We start from the raw sequence: 19,829 nt of genomic DNA, 5'->3' as shown, positions 1-19,829 counted from the left end.
AGACGATGGATCAGCCTCCATACTTCTCCTTCTAGATCTTAGTGCGACATTCAACACCATAGATCATAATATTTTATGACAGAGACTGGAACATGAAATCGGGATTAAAGGAACTGCACTGAGGTGGTTCAAATCCTATTTTTCAGATATACATCATTTTGTTCATGTTAACAAGCTTCTCCTCATGCACTGTAGTCAGTTATGGAGTCCCACAGGGTTTGGTACTTGGACCAATCCTCTTTACGCTTTATCTGCTTCCCTCCTAGGCAACATTATGAGGAAACAGAGCATCAACTTTCACTGTTATGTTGACAACACTCAGCTGTAATTACCAATGAAGCCAAATGAAATCAGTCAGATATTTAAACTGCAGACATGTCTTGAAGACATAAAAATCTGGATGACCCCAAATTTTTTACTCTTTAACTCTGACAAAACTGAATTTATTGTACTCTGCCCTGAGCACCTCAGAGAAACGCTATCTAATCATCAAAAGTGATCACATCTCTCCCGTGTTAGCCGCTCTTCCTTGGCTGTCAGTAAAATTCAGAGTAGAATTTAAAATCCTTCTTTTAATGGCCAAGCTCCATCATATCTTAGAGAGCGTATAGTTCCTTATTGTCCTAATAGGCTACTCCGCTCTCTAGATGGAGGTTTACTTGTGGTTCCTAAAGTCTCCAAGAGTAAATCGGGAGGCAGATCTTTCAGTTATCAGGCTCCTCTTCTATGTAACCAACTTCCAGTATCGGTCCGGGGGCAGGCTCAAGCAATGTTCAAGACCAAGCTCAAACCTTTTCTGTATGACAGAGCTTATAGTAAAAAAGTTAAAGTCCATCTGCTCTTTAGCTATGCTAGGCTACTGGGGGAAGGACCGAGCAGCTCTCTCCCTCTCCCCCCCATAACCATGCCTCTTACAAATCCCAATTTTTCCCAGCTCTAAGCATGTGTACTGCATTCACTAATCATGCTCTCTCAAAGTCTCTGTCTCTCCCAGTTCCTCTTCTCTCTCCCCCTGTCCTCATCCTGCAGGTGGTGACTCATTGCGATCCCATGTTCCTGCTACACCTGCTGCTCCCTTATTATCATGAATTCCATACTACAGCATCATCTCCATGAACTTCATTCTCCCACTCTCATTCTCACTGACATTGAGAGACATCAGCTCTCAACAGCTGAATGAAACGTCTTGAATAGTACGGATAGAGCAAGGAATTGTTTACAGTGACTTAAAAGTGCCTATTTGTTTGTTTTTTTAATAGTCAACATTAATGGCACATTTTTTAATTAACATGGGCATCACAGTGTTCTTCACACAGCAGTTTGGTTACACTACACCAAGCAAGACTCTGAAATGTTGACTTTGGTCACATTCATATTACTCCTTACACGCATATTATTCAATAATCCAACCATTCAAATATTTACTGGAGTTTCAGTTTGTCAGAAATGGCTCAGGTTGTGCTTGACTGTGACTCATTGCTGAGAGATTTGAAAACATAATACATCTTGAAATCTGACTTTCCAAACACTTTCCTTGAGCTCACTTCCTTCATAATGATGAGCAGGCATGCTGACAGTGATATCAAACTCAACAAGACTTGGATGAAATTGGATGAAATCTCAACTTTGCACATAGACGATGAAAAGATAATCCAAAGACCAAGCAATGACAAACGTTATGTGGACTGATTTTTGATTTTTCTAAAGCTTTGATCAGAAAAAAATTTATTACTTCCACCCTCATTAATATCAGACTTGTTGAAAAATTCTTCCATCACTGCTGATGATAAAATCTGACATTGAATGAGGAACTTATTTATGACAAGCCAGACTTGTCTAACAAATCAGCAAATACCACAGTTAGTAATTGTTAGCATCTCTGTTCATTCAGGCAAATCTGATTGATTAAAAAAAATATCTAAATGGTTTCTAAAAGATGTTTCACATTATTTGTCAGTGACCTGAGAGCCAGATGTTTGGGGTTTCATTGTTATTTTTCAAATAATCCTGTACAACAACCACAACCAAAATCCCAACTGGAAGGCATGTTCCAATACATACTTAGAGAGCGACAAAAGTTAGCTGCCTCTCTACCCCAAACCAAAGGATCTTCATTTTCTTCATTTCAGCTAGAGAGGTGGATCAGACACAGGACCAGCGAACAATTTAATCAGTGGCTAATATTGAAAGCTAACAGGGAAATGTGGTTGAGTTGTGTAACACAAGAGCAGCAAATTGGGCGTTGTGTGGCAGTGGAGGCAGAAGAGACAGGTGAGTGGAAACAACAATGGGATCATAACTAGAATCAAAGTCATCACTTGCTCATTCATTCCTCATATACAGGGTGAACTGGTCTGACCACTATAAGAGCCAACGCAGAAGAGAAGAAGATGGGGAGAGTACAAATGAGCCATCATGAAACAGTGGGATGCACTTGGGAGTCACAACTGAGAGGAGTTGTAAAAAGGATCAGTTCTCTTGATTAAGAAGGAGCAACAGTGAAGAAAACCCTACAATGAGTCTGTCAGAACAGGTGAGGTGCACTGGTCATTTTTTTTTATCGATAATAATGGCAATCGCAACAAGACTTCAATAGCTAATCTGTAACTTTGGATTACCAGCCTGAGTCAGGTAATATAATATAAAGATCCAAAGTCAAGAGAAGGCATCTGCTTCTAATTTATGTACTTTGATGTAACTGGTGATTTAATGTAAATCTTTTACTACTCCATGGACACCACGTATAAAAAATGTACATGGATTTTAATATTCTGTTTTGTTACTTTCACCCAGATAATACGTATAATTTATATAAAGCTATATAAGTATACAAGTATTATTCAACTTAAACAATAATATCTCTGGACAGAAGTTTCTAGACCAGTTAAAGAGCTTGCAGAGATATCATTAATTCCAACCTCTGAACATTCACCACAATACACAACACTCCTTTTTGTCATCCTTTTTGTAAATCACTGGAGGTTCAAGATTTATCTATGGCATGTTATGACAGTGAGTTGTTCGAAGTCAATTTAATCTTTGTCAATTAGGTGATTTGACCAGAGTAAAAATAAATAAGCAAATACATAAACAGATAAATAAATACACACACACAAGAACACGCAAACTCCATACAGAAAGGACCCAGGCCTGGGAACTGAGCTTGTGACCTTCTTGTTGTGGGGCAACAGCGCTAACTGCTATGCCCTTAAAAAACATAATGAGTGAAAGTGTTATTACAAATAATGGTTAAATTTGTCACTTAAAAGTGTATTATTGCTAAAATCTCAAATATTTCTTATCATGCTGTACCAGGAGATGCCCATCGTCGTTGCGATGTCATCAAAAATCCTCTTCGACAGCGAACTGAACTGCGGACCTGCATTCTCCTTTGTCATGGTCAGATACGAGAAACCGAGCAGCATCCTTCTAAATGCACTATTCACACATGCCAATAATATACCCTGTCCCAATATCAAAGTAGGTAGGAGAGATTTAGTAATGTGTGTTATTCATTATATCTGAGAGTTGAAGATATACAGCAACACACACACTCACACATTGTGAACCAGAGAACAAGAGATACACAAAGACATGTATTTGTAAATGCACACACGGCCAAATACATTTTAATGTAATGGATGTTGCTGTTTTGAGGCTCTGAAGGCAGTGAATGTTCGACTCAGAGAGCTTTACCCTGAGAGTGAGGAGCTCTTTAAGGTCCTCCTCGATGGCAACGCAGTCGAAATGATCCAAGAATACAGTGAGTAACTGATAAGCCAAAACTATTTTGTCAGCCCCTTTGTCATGCATTCAGGTAAATCAGATTGATAAGACACCCATTTATCTAAATGGTCACTAAAGGAGTTTTTATATTTGTAGGTGACCTGCGAGCCTGTTTAGGGCATGCTAGGCGCGTAACAGTCTCATTTTCTTTGCCAAATATCATTTCCCTTTTCCTGTCACTCTCCACATATCCTCTCAACTGATAAAGACATAAATGGTCAAAATAACTTAAGAAATAAGTGTACATGTATTCTGTAATCAATACAGCAGCCAACATTAAAGTGTGGACTAAGCAACCATGTTGGCTAGAGTTGCCACAAGAACATCAGTCGACAATGTCAAGAAAAACAGCTGCAACAGTCACAAACGAAACTGAAACTAACAGCTGACAGTGTATAAACCCTGGAAACTGGTTTGTTTCACTCACTCATCTTCTACTGCCTATCTGTTGGGCCACGGCTGGGTGACCCTGGACAGGCTCAGACAGACCCCAGCCCCAGGAACCGAAGGTTGTGGGGCAATAGCTCTAACCACTCTGCCACCGTGCTGTCAATGCTTCCCTATTCTTGCTCCTGCCAAAATATTTCCTGATGTCCACATAGCTGTCGCAGCCATGGGGGATGGGGATACTATGGCACCTGATTGCTGCTGCTGAACATGTCATATCTTTGGGTAAAGGACAAGGTTCCATATGTACAATAATATTTGCATATCATAATGAAGAACAGTATTAGCCTGAAACAGGCCAGTCTGCTGTTGAAGTATTTTTTTATATGGTTGCTCAGTGAGTTTGAAAACTTTTTTCTTGTTTGTAGACTTGGAAGATCTAATCACTCCTTTGGCTGTGAGTGAAGACCAGAGACTGGGTGAATTACAGAGAAAGAACACCCACCTGTACCTGTCTGCTCCACCAGGGTCACAGCTTCAAGAAGCCATGGAGCTGGGTACGTGTAAGGAGAGTAGCTATCTACACTCAAGTGAACTGCAGATGAACATGACTCTGTGTATTCCCTGCTTCAGGTATAGCAGCTGCTGTCATGTACAATCCAAAGAACATCATGGATCTCACAGAGACCCCGCTGCGTGTTGTTTTTGATGGTGATGGAGTTCTCTTCTCTCATCAGTCTTTGAAGAAAAGAGGACTACAGGGATTTCTGGACCACGAGAGAGAAAAGGTCAATGAACCATTACCTGATGTAAGTGAATATTTTCACTGTTTCTGTTTATACTCATAAATGCATTGTTTCAAAATGTTTTATAACAGAAAATGTTAAATAACTATATTAAGAAGAACCTAATCTATGATTAAGCCAGTTTAAATATAAACTTGGCAGACAAGATATTGTATTACAATGAAAGGGTGGAATTCGTCTCAAAATAGTTTAAACCCATTTAAAGCTAAGCTGCATTGCCAGATATTTGCTGCATAGACTCCTGTTATACTGCTTTATATTCTCCCTTCTCTCCACACAGGGACCATTTAAGAATTTCCTGGCGGCTTTAATAAAGCTGCAGAAGAAATGTGATAAGATTATCATGACCTACCTGGTGACAGCTCGGAATGCTGGAAATGCAGGGTACAGGGCCCTGAACACCCTGAAGACGTGGGGTCTGGAGATTGATCAGGCTTACTTTTTGGAAGGGGCTCCCAAACCCCCTGTGCTTAAAATGATCCAACCCCACATCTATATTGATGATTCTATATCACATGTTCAAGGCGCATTGAAGGAGGGTGTGGTAGCATGTCATGTTAAATACTGAGTCATACGGTCACACGATAAAGTCACACTTTAAAGGAAAACTCAGTTGGTTTGGTTTTTAAATTTAGGGTTTCTTCTCTTCTCTTTGCATTGACTTCTTTTGCCAATCTAGTATGAGGGTGCTTTTAATTATGTTCCATTTCTCTTATATGCGCACTTAATGTACCAAATTGAAGTTAACTAAAACTGATTGCAAAATGAATTTCCACAAAATTTTGCTGTATGCTAAAAAGCTCGGGGCATTTCTTTAGTATAATATCCCGAAAGCTGTCTCATGGTACAGTAATGGTGGTGGCCTTTTCTTGTTAATTCTCATGTGTTGTGCTTGTACTGCTCAGTGAGTTTGTTTGATTTCAATAATACACTGTGAACTGTTGTGAAATCAATGTAATGAAAATTTGGACGCTGATAAAATGTGAATAAGCATGTGACTCAAGCCACTGCAAACTTTTCTTTAACTTTAACGAAATGCTGTCAGCTGTATATTGTGTAAACGTAATCTCATCGCCTCGGGTTTTGGTGCTGACCTTATAATCACATCCCTGGTTAATTTTTCTCCACCCACATATGGCATCTACAGGGCACAACGAAGCACCAGGATGAGCAGTTCAAAAAGATAGTCAGAACAAACTTTTGTTTATCTCTGATCCCCTAAGGTCAGACAGATGAATGCCTAACCTAAAAAAAAAATTTAATTCTTAAAAAAATATTTCAGTTTGGTTGGTCCTCTGGTCTTAAAGTTTCACCATCAATGATTTCACATTCTTTCAGTCTTAAGATAATCACAAACAAGCAAAATATTCTGCGTGCTCTGCTCAGTAACATTTATTCAGCTAATACAACAGAGCACATGAGTCTGTAAAAACTCTCAGTGGAAGAAGCTGGCCAGCCATCCCACTGCTGCTCCGGCTCCTGCCACTGCTCCAGTGGCAGCTCCTGATAAGCCAGCTGCACCTGCAGTGGAATGACACACATTCCTTCATCTGTTCATGTTCCCAAGTTATTAAACCCCAAAATGAAACAATTGTCCCTGAAGGTACAGCAGTGCCATTACTGAACCTAAAAACTGAATTGAGTTAAATCTCTTACTTATCTAAATATATAGTTGAAATCAAAATGAAATATACACTTGGGGTGTTTACCTGCTGACTGCAGGGCAGCCACGATGCTTCCTGCGGCCACTCCACCTCCATTAGCAACCGCAGCAGCCGACATCATCTTGGCACCAAGGGAGCCTGCTGCTATTCCAGCTGCGGTGAAACCTGCGGCCCCCAGGACGAAGGGCGCAGCAGCCACTGCACACGCTGCAGACGGTGTGGAGCACAGCGGAGATGGGTGACTTTCAAAAAGCATTTCAAAATGAAAAAAAATAAGACAAAACACAGGGTGTCTTACCTGCTCCTACAACTGCACCGGTCCCTGCAACCAGAAGAAAAGAAGAACGGACGATTACATCACTTGCTGCTGAGTTTAATTTTGCACTACATGATGGGATAGTTTTATTCTTCAAATAAATGTGAGGTTGTTGTAGACTGGTACTTACCAGGATCCATCTTGCTCTGCTCTGTTCTCCCCTTTGACTTCTGCTGATGCTTGATGCTTACAGTTTATATACTGTCCATGACCGGTTGTTTCCTGATTGCTATGTTTCGTTTCACGAGAAACAAAACTTTACTACAAAGTGAACAAAAGAGGGCGACAGAGTCACAAGAGGAGAAAAAAAAGAGTTTTTTTGGCCCTAATGATAATGAAAGCCTCTGCTGGGGCTCTGTTGGGGGCTCTGTTGGGTGGAGATAAGCTGCTCTCCCCAAAGACGTGCAGCTGTTTGTGGCCCGGAAATAGCTGGTTTTGTTTATAACTGTGCCCTGCCCTGTTTTTGTCAGCTGGGATTCAATTCAGCCTGACCTTTGTGGCATATGGAGGACTGAATGAGGTAATAGGTGCTCTTATTTTTACAGTTTACAGAAAGAGAGATATCTTACTTAAAAACACCACTGACAGAAAAATAAACTTTTTCAAAGCTTTTTATTTCCCATTTCTCATTACTTCAAAAACCCTCATGATATAAATTTGTTTTGTAGAGACAAAAAACAAGTGATTATCTCAAGACCCCTAAAGTTCCCCTTCAGTAAATCATCTCCTCCTATCCATTATTGTTAAAGTGGATATATTCTTTCTTCTATTGTGTTCATCTGTGACTTCCTGCTTGATCTCAGATGAGCAGAGCCAGCAGTCCTCCTGCCGTTCCTCCAGCACTGGCCAGGGCAGCAGTGGTAGCTGTTGACAGACCAGCCATTCCTACAGCCAGACAACAAACGTTAAAGACTGCCCAGCTCAGCACCAGGAGGGACTTTCTCAGACAAGACTCAGTGTGACATGATGTGACCTAACAGATTCCAACAGCTTCCAGGTGGCTCAGACCAAAAGATTATGTTTCTGATGCAGTTATATTCTTTACCTGCTGACTGCAAAACTGCCACCACACTCCCTGCTGCCACTCCACCTCCGTTGGCGATTGCAGCAGTAGACATCATGCCTGCAGCATAGGACCCCGCTGCTATTCCAGCAGAAGTGAACCCTATGGCCCCCAGAACGATGGGAGCGGAGATCACTGCTCCGCCTGACAGACAAGAAGGCTGGATGTTAGTGATTCTTTAATGTGAAAATGCTGAATCATAGTTATTCTACTGTACCTGCGCCAGCAGCCACAGCCGCGATGGTTACTGAAACAAAACAGACATCAAATCAACAACTCAGCTGCCAGTATTGAAGGTATTAGCTGCAATAATAAAAATCAAACATTAGCGGTTTGAATAAAGAAATAAATGCATAAATAGATAAATAACTCCTTTGGGTAAGGGAGGTGTACTCACGCAGTCCCATGCTGTTGAGCTTTTGGGTGGATCTGCTCGGTTTCCTCTGAAACGAAACGCTTTTATGGTCCAATCAGCAGAGGGCGCCACAGAGCATTTCTGCCCTCCTCACTTCCATAAACAAGACAGAAAACTTCGATCTTCTCGTGGCCAACGCTGCAGTGCTGAAGTCCGGACTGGAGGGGGGATTTCCTGCTACAGAGGAGGTAATGTAGCAAGAACACTTCAGCTCCAAGTCCCTTTATGATGTCCCCAAAGGAACAAAAACAAAGAAGTCCACTTTGTTGCCTGAATAGTCAATGATCTTTCTCGTTGCCTTCTCAAATTCAAATTATTTTGGCATTATGACAGATAGAAGTCACTCTGCTCTACTGAATTTTGCCATCTTTAAGCTCATTGTTTCGATTTTTTTGGCCTTTGTTTTAGTTTTCAATGAAAAAGTTGCTTTAAAAAAAATCGAATATAGACTTCAGTAAAAATGTTATTCCCACTAAGTGTATTTGTGACTGCTTGACATTGAGGCAAATTCCTGGCATCTTGAAACCTACTTTGTTATAAACCTGTTTGTAATTTTCAGATTGCCGATGGATTTGTAACTTGCACGCATGCAAAGCTCACTCATACTGCTGACTCAAGTTTACTCACTGACTTCATCTCTGGTTGGAAACATTTCCAGACAACACAATGAATCAGCATTTTCCACACTTTATACAGATTTATTTCATATTTAATATCTCAAATCATCATCATGAGAATGGTATTTGGTAAATGAAGGATTGACTTGGCTCCTGTTATTCTTTTTTTTTGTTGTGTGCTTTCACCCCAAAATAGCTGCTGATAAATCCCACCATTCCTCCAGTGGTGGCCACACCTGCTGTGGCAATTCCTGACAGACCTGCTGCACCTACAATGAGATACACACACATTCATTCAAAAGACATCAGTAGTTGTTTTTTTTTTTTTTTTTTGTACAAAAAAGATACCAAGGTAAAAATGAGCTGGAGGAAAAAAAAAAAAAAAACTGACTTCAAGCCCAAAAGAGCACTAAAATTTTTATAATTTATAAACATTTTTATAATACCTGCTGACTGCAAAAAAGCCACGATGCTTCCTGCTGCCACTCCACCTCCATTAGCAACTGCAGCAGCCGACATCATTTTGGCACCAAGGGAGCCTGCTGCTATTCCAGCTGTGGTGAAACCTGCGGCCCCCAGAAGGACAGGGACCAGAGCCACAGTACCTGCTGCAACACAGCGTAGGAACCTTTGTGTCTACTGGCAACGTAGTGATTAATCAGATCATGTGTAAAATAAGTAAGCTAGCTACATTTCCTTTAAAAATCATTAGAGAGTAAATATAAATGATTCCCCACATTTTTACTGAAGTCTTACCTCCTCCCACAATGGTGGCGGCCCCTTGAACACAAAATGAAAACAGTTAATTAAAACTTACCACTCATAGATGGATACATTTAAGACATTTGCTGCTTAAATTGAGTGGTTTGGTCAGACACAGTGACACAGATTTTTTTTACCCAGTTCTTATGAATCTGAAACTAGACTAGGAGTGAAACCCTTCTCAGCAGAATGGTTTCCTACTTCAAAGATTTTATGAAAACTTTGGCAAAGAACAAACATTAATGAACTGGCTGCATTATAAAAAGACTTACCTATAAGGACTTTTGAGCTGGTAGATAAAGATCCTTTCACTTTATTTTTCCCTCCATCTTTTTTTTTTTTCAATTCAATGTGGACCCCATCACCATCACCACCACCACCATCATCATCTTCTTCTTCTTCTTCTTCTTCTTCCTCCAGTTTTATGGCTGGTGCCTTCTCTATGATAAAGTGTGTTAAAAATTATTTGACAACACAATGAATTTATAATAGCATGAAAGGTTTTCCAAACTCTTACCTGTTCCTGACTCAATCGGAGAAACTGTCCCCAAGAAACACAAGATAAAAACAGAAATTAACTTTCCTGCTCATCTGGATGAATTCCAGACATTTTCTACAGAAACTACCATTACTGCATTTTATTATTTATTATTTATTAGATTTTACCTTTCTATAAGACACATTACGGATATAAAAGGTAAAGTAATAATACCCTAAAAAAATATATAAAGAGATCAGCGATGGAACTGCGAACCCGGATGTCCGTCAGATTGAGTTGGATCGATCGGAGAAATTTGAGGCCTCGCGGAAAGCGGAATTCTGAGAGAGCGACAGACAGCGATACTCACTCAGGCCCATGTCTGATGTCTGATGTCCGACAGACTGAGCAGAGACTCTGACACCTGCGTCCCAGTTCAGATCAAATCAGGATCCGGATCCAGATCAAGTGCAGAGTCTCCTTCTTTCTGTTTTTAATGCGGAAAAGCAACAGCGTTTACGTGCATTACTGCCACCTAGAGTGTTGAGTGGGCACAGACATCCTCCCATTCACGTTTAGATCATTTCTTAAAGCCTAAATTACCAAAGTGTCATTTTATATATACTATATAACCAAATGCAGGTTTACATGCGTATGTTATGGAAATAACTATTCATGGATGCTGCCAAGATGACGAGTTGAAGACTTAGCTCAAAGTCCATCTTCGACTTAGACTGCAATATTTCCAAAATACAGAAATCAATGAAGAGGGAGGAGTCAGGATGGTGGGAACTGGACTAACATGATACAGGGAGATATTTTTTCTTTTCTCACTGCTCCACACTCTTCCCTGTAACCAAATGATTAACATATTCCACATACCCCGTCACCAAGAACCAATACTGAACTTGAGATAAATATGAAATAAAAATATGGAAAAGTAGGCTAAGATGCTCTCTCTCTCTATTTCCGTCTTGTCCCTGTCAGTAATATAATAATAGGAGGATTTGCCGTTCTATTTGCCTTCAGATGACATGAATTGACACTTTATAAATAAAGTTGGCTGAGGCTGCCCAGAGCAGCATAAACACTGACTGTATCTTGTTCTGATAAGGGAGAAACAAAAGTATTTGATGGCATGGAGATAGAGCCACTCCTTCAATTTAGGCCTCTGATACAGAAAATCAATAATCAATAATGAATGGATTCATTTATGGAAATTCTTGCACCCTTGAATTGACCCTAAATTTGTTACTGGACTATTGATGACGGATGTGCTAAACTGGCCTTTCTTAGTCAAAAACTCAGTTTTTAAGGACTTAACCAGTTTCTTAAGGAATCTGACAGCAGGATCAGATCTTTAACTCACTTTGGTTAAAGACAACCAGGTGATAAATGCTACAGTTTCTGACCGACGTCCAATGCTGCTCAGCGCACACCTTTTTCTTCTAAATGCTAAATGTAGGGCCGACTTGAACCAAACATGTGAAGTGTGGGAGGTGACGAAACTCACGTCGTTCTTCTGCGTCTGGCCGGATCACGTGGGACAGTTCGCACATGCGCAGAGCTGGGGAGTTAGCCTCTGATGGAGAGGGGATGCCCGCTGCCATCGTCCCCGTGTAGAGCAGGAGAGGCACCAGCCGGCCCCCCCGACACACACCCTGCGGTTCTCCAGCTGCATGCTGGAGTGTGACACAAGAAGCCCGATGTCGGTGGCGAATGCGAAACACACTGTCCTCAATCCGGTAAGAGGCTTATTACTGCTCTCATGATCTCCGTCAGCCCCGCTGAAGCCATCACGCAGTGATCAGCAGACCCTGCTCCGGCTGATGAAGTGTGTCTGCTGCTCAGTGAGTGAGGCTCAGTGAAGGTTTCCTCCGCCTCACCGTCAGCTCTCTGCCTCAGGTGACCCCCTACACAGGGCCCATCCCTGGAGGCCTGCACCCCGGGGAGATCATCATCATCCAGGGCACCGTGCCTCCAGATGCTGACAGGTGAGCTGTCTTAGGAAACACATAGCAAACTCTAAAATACGCCTCTTTTAATCCTCAGCAGTCCTTCATAGTGATATTTTGATCTGTGGCCACTCACAACAACAACAACAACAACAACAACACTCCAGCATCAAGGACTTCTTAGCTAGAAATCTTCCATATCTAATACAGAAGCCTTTTACTGACCTCTCAGGAAATATATATTCACTGCAAAATATAGGGAAAGTAGGGGAAGTATTTGGTGACATATCTGTTCAATATCTTGTAATTGTTGCATTTTTAAAGGAGGTTTGACATTATAAAGTCGAAACAATATCAGTGTTGGTCTACAGTGGCGCATCATCTGATCACTAATATGTGTTACAGGAATTATTTCAGCGACCAAATTATTAATATTTAACCTCAATGAGATTTTTGTTTTTTAATAGCGACTGGTTTAAACTTGTCCTGTCAGATTAAAATATAAGACTTAAAACTATATTCTTACTATTAGAACTATTTACAGTCAGGTCCATAAATATTTGGACATTTACACAATTTTCAGCATTTCAGCTCTGTACACCACCATGATATTTATTAGAAATCAATGAATAAAGATGTCCCTTAATTGGTGGGCATTTACATCCAAATCAGGCGAACGGTGCAGGAACACATTTTACATATGCCCTCGACCTTTTTAAGCCACCAAAAGAAATTGGACAAACTAATATAATCATTAATGAAACTGTCACCTTCAATACTTGGTGGCGAATCTTCAGCAGTCAGTGACAGCCTGAAGTGTCCAGCCCATAGACATCACCTGACATTGGGTTTCATCCCTGGTGGTGCTCTGTCAGGCCTCTATGCTGCAGCTGTCTTCAGTTCCTGCTTGTTTTTCGTGTTTTTTCAGCTTTGTCGCCAGCAAGTGAAATGCGTGCTGAGTTGGATTCAGCTCAGGTTGTTGCCTTGGCCATTGCAGAACATTCCAGGTCTTTGCCTTAAAGAACTCTCAGGCGGTTGTCCATCTGCGCAATGAAGCTCTGTCCAATGAGTTGTGAAGCAAAGTTCATCCTGCTGCTTTTGTCCGAAGTCACATCATCGGTTAATATAAGAGAACCAGTTCCGCTGGCAGCTGTACGCCATTACACTACCACCATTATGCTTCACTGAGCAGGTGATGTGCTTTGGATCCTGAGCAGTCTCTTCCCTTCTCCATAGTCTTCTCTTCGCATCATTCTGGTACAAGTTGATGCTTGTCTCATCTGTCTATAGGATGTTGTTCCAGAGCACAGGCTTTTGTTTTTTGTTTGTTTTTTTGGCAAACTCTCTTGTGTCCTTCCTTTTTTCAGGCTTGAACAATAGTTAACGCCTTGTTTATTCAATCTGGTGATGTCTTCTCATAATTGTTGGCTTTAAGTCAGATGCGTCTTGAGTGCTCTTGATTTGGCCAGCTGTTGTGAAGGGTTTTTTTGACCAGGGAGAGGATTCTTCTTTCATCCACCACACTTCTTTTCCACAGTCTTCTGGGTCTTTTGATGTTACTGAGCTCAACAGTGTGTTGTGTACCAATTAATAATGTACCAATTCTAATTTGTTTGCTTTCTCTCTGATGGTTTTGTTTTCATTTCTCAGCCTAATGACGGCTTGCTTCACTGATAGTGACAACTCTTTGGACCTTATATTGAGGTTTGACCTCACCTGTTTCCAAATGTCAGTACTGCACTTGAAAGGAACTCTAGATTTTTATCTGCTCCTTATAAGTGAAATAATGAGAGAATAATATACATTAATAATATACAGTCCAGGCCGTGGAGCAGATGGGCAGACAATTGTATATTACTTTTGATCCCTTAAGCGGTTGAAGGCACATATAAAATATGTTGCAATTCTGGCACCCATCACCTGATTTAGATTTTATTGGATGCTTTTACGGGTGCTCAAAGATGCTACAAACTCAAGATAGAAAGCAAAAGTCAATTTAAAACAAACTAGACACGAAAAAACCAAATTAAGAACAAAATACAAGAAACATTGAACTCATAAAGGAAGAGCTAAAATCAACACAGTTAATTACACATTAATTTAAATTTTTAATTTAATTTTTAATTTAAAAAGGTGTATTTAGTAATGATTTGAAGTGCAGTCTCTTTACGTATTGGGTAGTGAGTTTCAGAGGGTAGGGGCAGCAACTGAAAAAGCTGAAAGTCTGCATGTAAAGCACATCTTGATTGTTTCATTGCAAATCCATGTGGCTGGTGTCCAGGGCTGAATGCTGAAAGTTGTATGAATGTCCAAATATTTATGGCTCTGACTATGATATCAAGGCCTCTAGGTACAGTTATTTAGCAGATGAAGTCAAATGAAAGCTGGACAGTGGCTGGTTTTTACCTGCGTTTGATCTAGCTGGGTTGTGTGAGCCCTTCCTGTAGGTTTCAGATTGACCTGTCGAGCGGCAGCAGCACCAAGCCCCGCTCTGACGTCGCCCTCCACTTCAGCCCTCGCTTCCAAGGCTCCCCCTGCGTGGTGTGTAACTCTCTGCTGCAGGAGAGCTGGGGAAAAGAGGAGACGCTCCATCAGCTGCCCTACAAATGTGGAGCTCCCTTTGAGACCATCATTCTGGTGCATGATGATGCATTTAAGGTCAGCAAGCCCATGTGTCAATGTACCTAAAACAGAAAACGTGTAAATTAACTTTAGTGATGGGAAAATATAGATCCTCTAAAATATGTCTTCACCCATAGGTGGCAGTAAATGGTTCTCACCTGCTGGAGTACAAGCACAGAATCCCGGTCAACAGGGTTGACACGTTTTCTATTTCTGGAAATGTCAGGGTGCATGCTATTGGCTACATCCCAAACTCAGTAAGTGCATTCCCACCCACTAGTTTACTTTATTTCTTACTTCCCAAGCCATTTGGACTTAACCTTCTTGAGTTCTATTATTTCATTTCTAATTGCAGCTTCTCTCCTTCTCAGGCAATATATTCAGAATCAGGTGACCTGGTGAGTTTTCCTCTTTGCTTCAATGAGCTCACTATCTTATGATGCTGCTAAAACTGGATCTCACTTCCTAAATGCTTCCTTTGTGCACTCTAGACCTTTCACTGCAGCAGGCTGCATTCAGCCTGTCAAATGACAGCTCTGCTTCATAAAAACCTGTCTAATTTTTTTTTAGACACCTTAGTCGCTTAGTGAATGAGTAAGATCTCGGAACGCTAGCAAAGACAGGCGAGAAACATGACCCTTCAGGCATCATGCAGGTTATTTTGGAGGGAAAACTTAAGGTAAAATAACTGCGTTTTAATGATGCTACTGCTGAAAAAAATTTATTTAAAAAAATTGTCATAAATAAATAGTTTGTAGTAACTTGAAATGGCTGAATAAAAACAGCTGCTTCTGTTGTGAACACAGAACACATGTATTTCCTCCTACACATTTAATGTCACTCATACACCCCCTCTCTCGACATTTGCCAATGCATACAACCATGTGCGATACACACACACACAAATTTTTTTTCCTGAAAATAGCCAGGTATGGTGGCTGCTTCTCCCCTCAGCCTGACATCACACATACATTATACCTAGTCAGTATTGTCCCCTTCGAATAAAATAACAAAATATCATAAAATCAACAAAAATGCAGCCAGAACAATGATGACAAAGTTTATTTGTTTTATTCAAAATTAGACCTTTGTTTCCATAATTTGTGAAATATGATGGGAATTATATTTATTGGGCTTTAGACTGAAGATGTTACCTTGGACAGGGCATTTCTCTGGAAACTATTTAATTGAATAACGAAGTAAATAATCATAAAAAAAAAATAAAATAAAAAATAAACAAAAAACTGATCACAGAAATATATATGTGTATGTGTCAGCAGTGCTATTGTCATTTCAGAGCCTCCCTTATAAAGGCAGTATACTGAAAGGACTGAGCCCAGGGCAGCACATCACAATCAAGGGGCAGGTCAGCATGTATCCTCACAGGTAAATGCTTGTTACTGGCTTGTCTGGACCAGCAGTATAAATTAGACCTCTTTCAGGTAAACTTCAAGGCTTCAAAACAGACTGAATGACACTACCTGTCTTCCATCTTTCCTCCAGTTTCACAGTAAACTTCTGCAACAGCAGGACAGCGAACATTGCTCTTCATTTGAACCCCCGCATGAAGTCAGGTGTGTTCATCAGGAACTCGTACCTGAGTGAGTGCTGGGGCCAGGAGGAGCGAGAGCTGCCCTTCTTTCCATTCTCTTCAGGGGAATACTTCGAGGTAGGGACCTACTGCATCGCCGCTTTACTGTAGAAGCGTTTCGCTGTCAGCTGTAATGACATCACTGTGTGCTCCCTGTCACTTTCTCAAACCTTGTTGTTTGTCTGCATGCTTGTATGCTGAGGTCTGTTGATTCCCCAACAGGTTTTTGTTGTTTTTCTTTGCAGATTCTCATCCTCTGCCAGCCCCATCAGTTCAAGCTGGCAGTGAATGGGTCACACTTGTTGGAGTTCAGGCATCGGGTGCAGGATCTGAGCAGCATCAACCAGCTGGAGATCATGGGAGACTTGGAGCTCACGGATGTCAAACTGTGGTGACCCTCGAGTATGGACTTACTAAGACACCAGCGTTTCATCCACTGCTGTGTTGTGGTTATCAATGTTAAACTTGCTTACCATGATGACCCAGGTGACGGATGCTAAAAACATCACTGGGTCTGAATTTCAGGTCCAGTGAATCTTACAGCAACCACACGTCCGTTACCATAAGCTAGTCTAGCATTTTTGATGGCCAAGTACCATTTACAGGTCCAACCATTCTAAATGATCCATCTTTCTAGCAATGAAGCATGAGAGCTCGCTGTGCTGGAGCATCAGGCTGTGAGCCACCATGACTGTTTACAGCTACAAGTTAGTTTGCCTTGGTTCATTTCTTAAACCGTCTCTAGTGCATCTCTGCTGTGATATGCCGTTAGTGCGCTGTATAACTAAAACAGGAAATGTATGTAGATGTTAATAAGCACTTAATTACTGTCTTTGTTTCAATGTAATGACAGGCGGAAAATATAAACAATGAATGAAACTGAACAGCTCCATTTTTTTGGAGCAAGGCCCAAAAAAGAATAATTGATTGTATATATAATTTAAATGTGTTCTAAACATTTTCAGAATTATTACATAATTTATAGTGGTTATACTCTCCACTGGAGGGACGTGTTTAAAAAATACTGTAAGGTCAATAATCCTCTGTAGTTTTTTCTTCAACATAATATCTTACTACATGCCCAACGCTTGATTACTTTGATTTTATAATCCTCAGGAGCATATACAACATGTATCATCATCCCACAAACTTGACATTCAAGTCAATTTATCATGTTCATCACTGCAGCAGAACTCAAGCACAGTGCAGTACAGGGTCAATTTCAAACTTGGTGTGTAAATAATCTACCTAATGCGGTTTTTGCAATCTTTATGCAAGCTATAGCATATACTAGAATCCTGCATATGTGACCATCTCTTGTCTCACTGTTCACCTGCTCTTGCTCCAAAGAAAAGAAAAGGTTTGTGTTACTGAGGTTTTCCATTTTTTCTTTTTGCCTTCTCTGTTGTCATATGTAAAATATTTATAAAAAACATTCCTTATGTATCATAAATGATTTAATAATTAATAAATGTGTTACTATTATCATTTTTGATTCCACTATTTAATGTCTACATGGCTTTTAGATGGTTGTCCAGACACTTATTGGCTGATTTAAAATTACACAAGGCTGCATTAACGTGGGGGCAGCATGGGGGAATAGTGGTTAGTGCTGTTGGCTCACAATAAGAAAGTCACCCAATGTGAGCTAGGATTGGTTCCAGCACTACCCCGCAACCTGAAAACAGAAAGATGAATGAATGAGTGCATTAACCTGTAGCACTCATGTGCAACCACAAGGTGGTGTAAGAGAATTAAAAGTTGAATACCCCTCATATTACAGGCAAACTTTGAACAAATAAAGTAACCTCCAGCCATTTTTTTTTTATCTTCTTCCAACAACCAATTATTTCTTCTAACATATCCACAAATACTACTCAGCAATAGTGCAAGCTGAGTTCTCTTTCAGTTTGTACATCTCCATCTGAAGGCGAGTGCCTCAGTCCTTAACTGGCCAAAGTCTGAGCATCCATGAATCCATCCCTCTAAACCTTAGCATTGATGACATCATAGCTGATAAAAAGTTGGTGTTTTATTAACATCCACAGGAAATATAATAATTTGTAAGACTTGTAATAACCATGTTATAGTACAACAGTCTCTTATTTTTTTAACATAGAAAAAGCAGGATGATATGCAACATGATGACATCAAGCATTGCAGTGCTGAGAATGTCCAAGATCAAAAAGGCAAGAGACACAGTCCAATCAGCAACAGGCAAATAGGTTTAAGTTTGTTTTACCAAAAAAATAAAAAATAAAAAAAATGATCCATTGACATGGATTCAGCCTTCTGACAAAAAATATCATGGACTGCCCCCCCCACCCAAAAAAAAAAAAGAAAAGACCCGCCTGTCCAGTCTCCAGGAGCTAATTATGTCTCCCTTGAAGAAGATAAATCAAAAATAAAAATAATAGAGTGTATGTCCAAGTTGTCATAAACTCCACCACACAGGGAGCCATCTCTCCCATTTCCAGTGGAGAGGTTTGGCAAGATAGTGGCTGGGGACAAATGTTTTCACTTCAGTTTTATTCCAGTCTGTAGCAGCTGATTTTAAACCACAGCGATCATTTTGTAAAATGACAAAATCAGGAGAGAGCAATGTGGCCCAAAAGTGGCACCCTCGAGTTTCAGGCATTGGATGCATGTTTTCAAGGGGCAAGTCGTGGGAGGAGGGGACAGATATCCCATTGTCAGACAGAGCTGAGCTTTACCAATCCTCTGACAGAGTCCTCATGTAGTGAGTCCTGGCTGGCTGGATTGAAAAAGCCCACCTGCATGGTGTGGCTGTGACCAAGGGGGCTGCCACAAGGGAGCATACCTGGTGGTGAGGGCACTTCCTCAGGGGTGAGAAAATGGTGATGGGCCACTGGCTCCTGGAGGGGGTGGCTGTGGTTGTGTGTGTGGCTGTGTCCGTGAATTGGCAACATGTCACTGACCTCATGGCAGCTGAGGCTGGGGGTGGATGATGGAGGTGTGGGCTGACCAAGGGGGAGTGAGGTGCATGGACCGGCCAGTGTGAGGGAGGTGCGGCCGGGTAAAGAGCCTCCATTTTCAGGGGAAGTTGTCAGGATGACTGGCTCGCTGCTCTGCTGCTGGAGGAGAGGGGTGGCGGCAGCCTGCAAAACGAATTTGGTGCTCTGAATGCACTGGTCTTGGTCACACTGAGAGAGAGAGAGCAGCAGAAAGCAGGAGCAAGAAGAATATGGGAGGGGATGTGGCCGTCAAAGAGATAGATAAGGTGCCAGAGGTGGAGAACAGAAAAAGAAAGCAAATAAGAGAAGGGCAGTGTTGAAAGTTAGATGGAGAAGAGGAAATAATAATTGAGACAGGGAATCGCAGAAAATAGGTGAAAGAGGAGAGTACA

General features: G+C 41.0%; 6 protein-coding genes across 12 annotated transcripts in view; 2 read left to right on the top strand and 4 right to left on the bottom strand.

Moving 5' to 3' along the window:
* The first annotated feature begins 2,403 nt into the window (after positions 1–2,403).
* On the top strand, positions 2,404–7,379 carry LOC115036131 (cytosolic 5'-nucleotidase 1A-like). Of its 2 annotated transcripts, XM_029494271.1 has the most exons (6): positions 2,404–2,533; positions 3,316–3,399; positions 3,658–3,763; positions 4,602–4,730; positions 4,807–4,982; positions 5,260–7,374. In XM_029494271.1, exons 1-6 carry the CDS (start codon positions 2,516–2,518, stop codon positions 5,545–5,547), a joined length of 801 nt encoding a protein of 266 aa, XP_029350131.1. In that variant the 5' UTR covers positions 2,404–2,515; the 3' UTR covers positions 5,548–7,374. The 2 variants fall into 2 exon arrangements, with proteins under 2 accessions (XP_029350131.1, XP_029350132.1); XM_029494272.1 differs by lacking the exons at positions 2,404–2,533; positions 3,316–3,399; positions 3,658–3,763 and adding an exon at positions 3,815–4,458 and having other exon boundaries at positions 5,260–7,379.
* LOC115036137 (interferon alpha-inducible protein 27-like protein 2A) lies at positions 5,919–7,414 on the bottom strand. Its single transcript, XM_029494281.1, has 4 exons — positions 7,090–7,414; positions 6,942–6,965; positions 6,689–6,850; positions 5,919–6,500 (listed from the first exon to the last, which is right to left on the bottom strand). The coding sequence occupies exons 1-4, from the start codon at positions 7,097–7,099 to the stop codon at positions 6,415–6,417; spliced, it is 282 nt and encodes a 93-aa protein (XP_029350141.1). The 5' UTR covers positions 7,100–7,414; the 3' UTR covers positions 5,919–6,414.
* Positions 7,415–7,554: 140 nt separating this feature from the next.
* LOC115036136 (interferon alpha-inducible protein 27-like protein 2A) lies at positions 7,555–8,611 on the bottom strand. Its single transcript, XM_029494280.1, has 4 exons — positions 8,420–8,611; positions 8,240–8,269; positions 8,005–8,166; positions 7,555–7,844 (listed from the first exon to the last, which is right to left on the bottom strand). The coding sequence occupies exons 1-4, from the start codon at positions 8,427–8,429 to the stop codon at positions 7,759–7,761; spliced, it is 288 nt and encodes a 95-aa protein (XP_029350140.1). The 5' UTR covers positions 8,430–8,611; the 3' UTR covers positions 7,555–7,758.
* Positions 8,612–9,119: 508 nt separating this feature from the next.
* LOC115036133 (interferon alpha-inducible protein 27, mitochondrial-like) lies at positions 9,120–10,803 on the bottom strand. Of its 2 annotated transcripts, none has more exons than XM_029494274.1 (6): positions 10,665–10,803; positions 10,334–10,357; positions 10,089–10,256; positions 9,811–9,834; positions 9,501–9,662; positions 9,120–9,323 (listed from the first exon to the last, which is right to left on the bottom strand). In XM_029494274.1, the coding sequence occupies exons 1-6, from the start codon at positions 10,672–10,674 to the stop codon at positions 9,211–9,213; spliced, it is 501 nt and encodes a 166-aa protein (XP_029350134.1). In that variant the 5' UTR covers positions 10,675–10,803; the 3' UTR covers positions 9,120–9,210. The 2 variants fall into 2 exon arrangements, with proteins under 2 accessions (XP_029350134.1, XP_029350135.1); XM_029494275.1 differs by having other exon boundaries at positions 9,501–9,659.
* Positions 10,804–11,870: 1,067 nt separating this feature from the next.
* Positions 11,871–17,938, top strand: lgals8b (galectin 8b). 2 transcript variants are annotated; one of them, XM_029494269.1, is made up of 8 exons: positions 11,871–12,039; positions 12,200–12,288; positions 14,697–14,907; positions 15,009–15,128; positions 15,243–15,269; positions 16,169–16,257; positions 16,375–16,540; positions 16,708–17,938. In XM_029494269.1, the coding sequence occupies exons 1-8, from the start codon at positions 11,974–11,976 to the stop codon at positions 16,855–16,857; spliced, it is 918 nt and encodes a 305-aa protein (XP_029350129.1). In that variant the 5' UTR covers positions 11,871–11,973; the 3' UTR covers positions 16,858–17,938. The 2 variants fall into 2 exon arrangements, with proteins under 2 accessions (XP_029350129.1, XP_029350128.1); XM_029494268.1 differs by having other exon boundaries at positions 15,009–15,269.
* The window catches only part of LOC115036120 (probable palmitoyltransferase ZDHHC14), a 38,508-nt gene continuing 36,334 nt past the window's right edge, over positions 17,656–19,829 (bottom strand). The window contains exon 10 of one of the 4 annotated variants that reach the window (XM_029494255.1): positions 17,656–19,626. In XM_029494255.1, coding sequence (XP_029350115.1) covers positions 19,156–19,626 — 471 coding nt within the window. In that variant the 3' untranslated portion in view covers positions 17,656–19,155. The remainder of the gene's footprint in view (positions 19,627–19,829) is intronic. The other 3 variants (XM_029494256.1, XM_029494258.1, XM_029494259.1) reach the window with 3 other exon arrangements.

This window comes from Echeneis naucrates, chromosome 22, assembly GCF_900963305.1.
Source record: "Echeneis naucrates chromosome 22, fEcheNa1.1, whole genome shotgun sequence".
Taxonomy (NCBI): domain Eukaryota; kingdom Metazoa; phylum Chordata; class Actinopteri; order Carangiformes; family Echeneidae; genus Echeneis; species Echeneis naucrates.
This window is presented reverse-complemented; position numbering and strand designations above follow the sequence as displayed.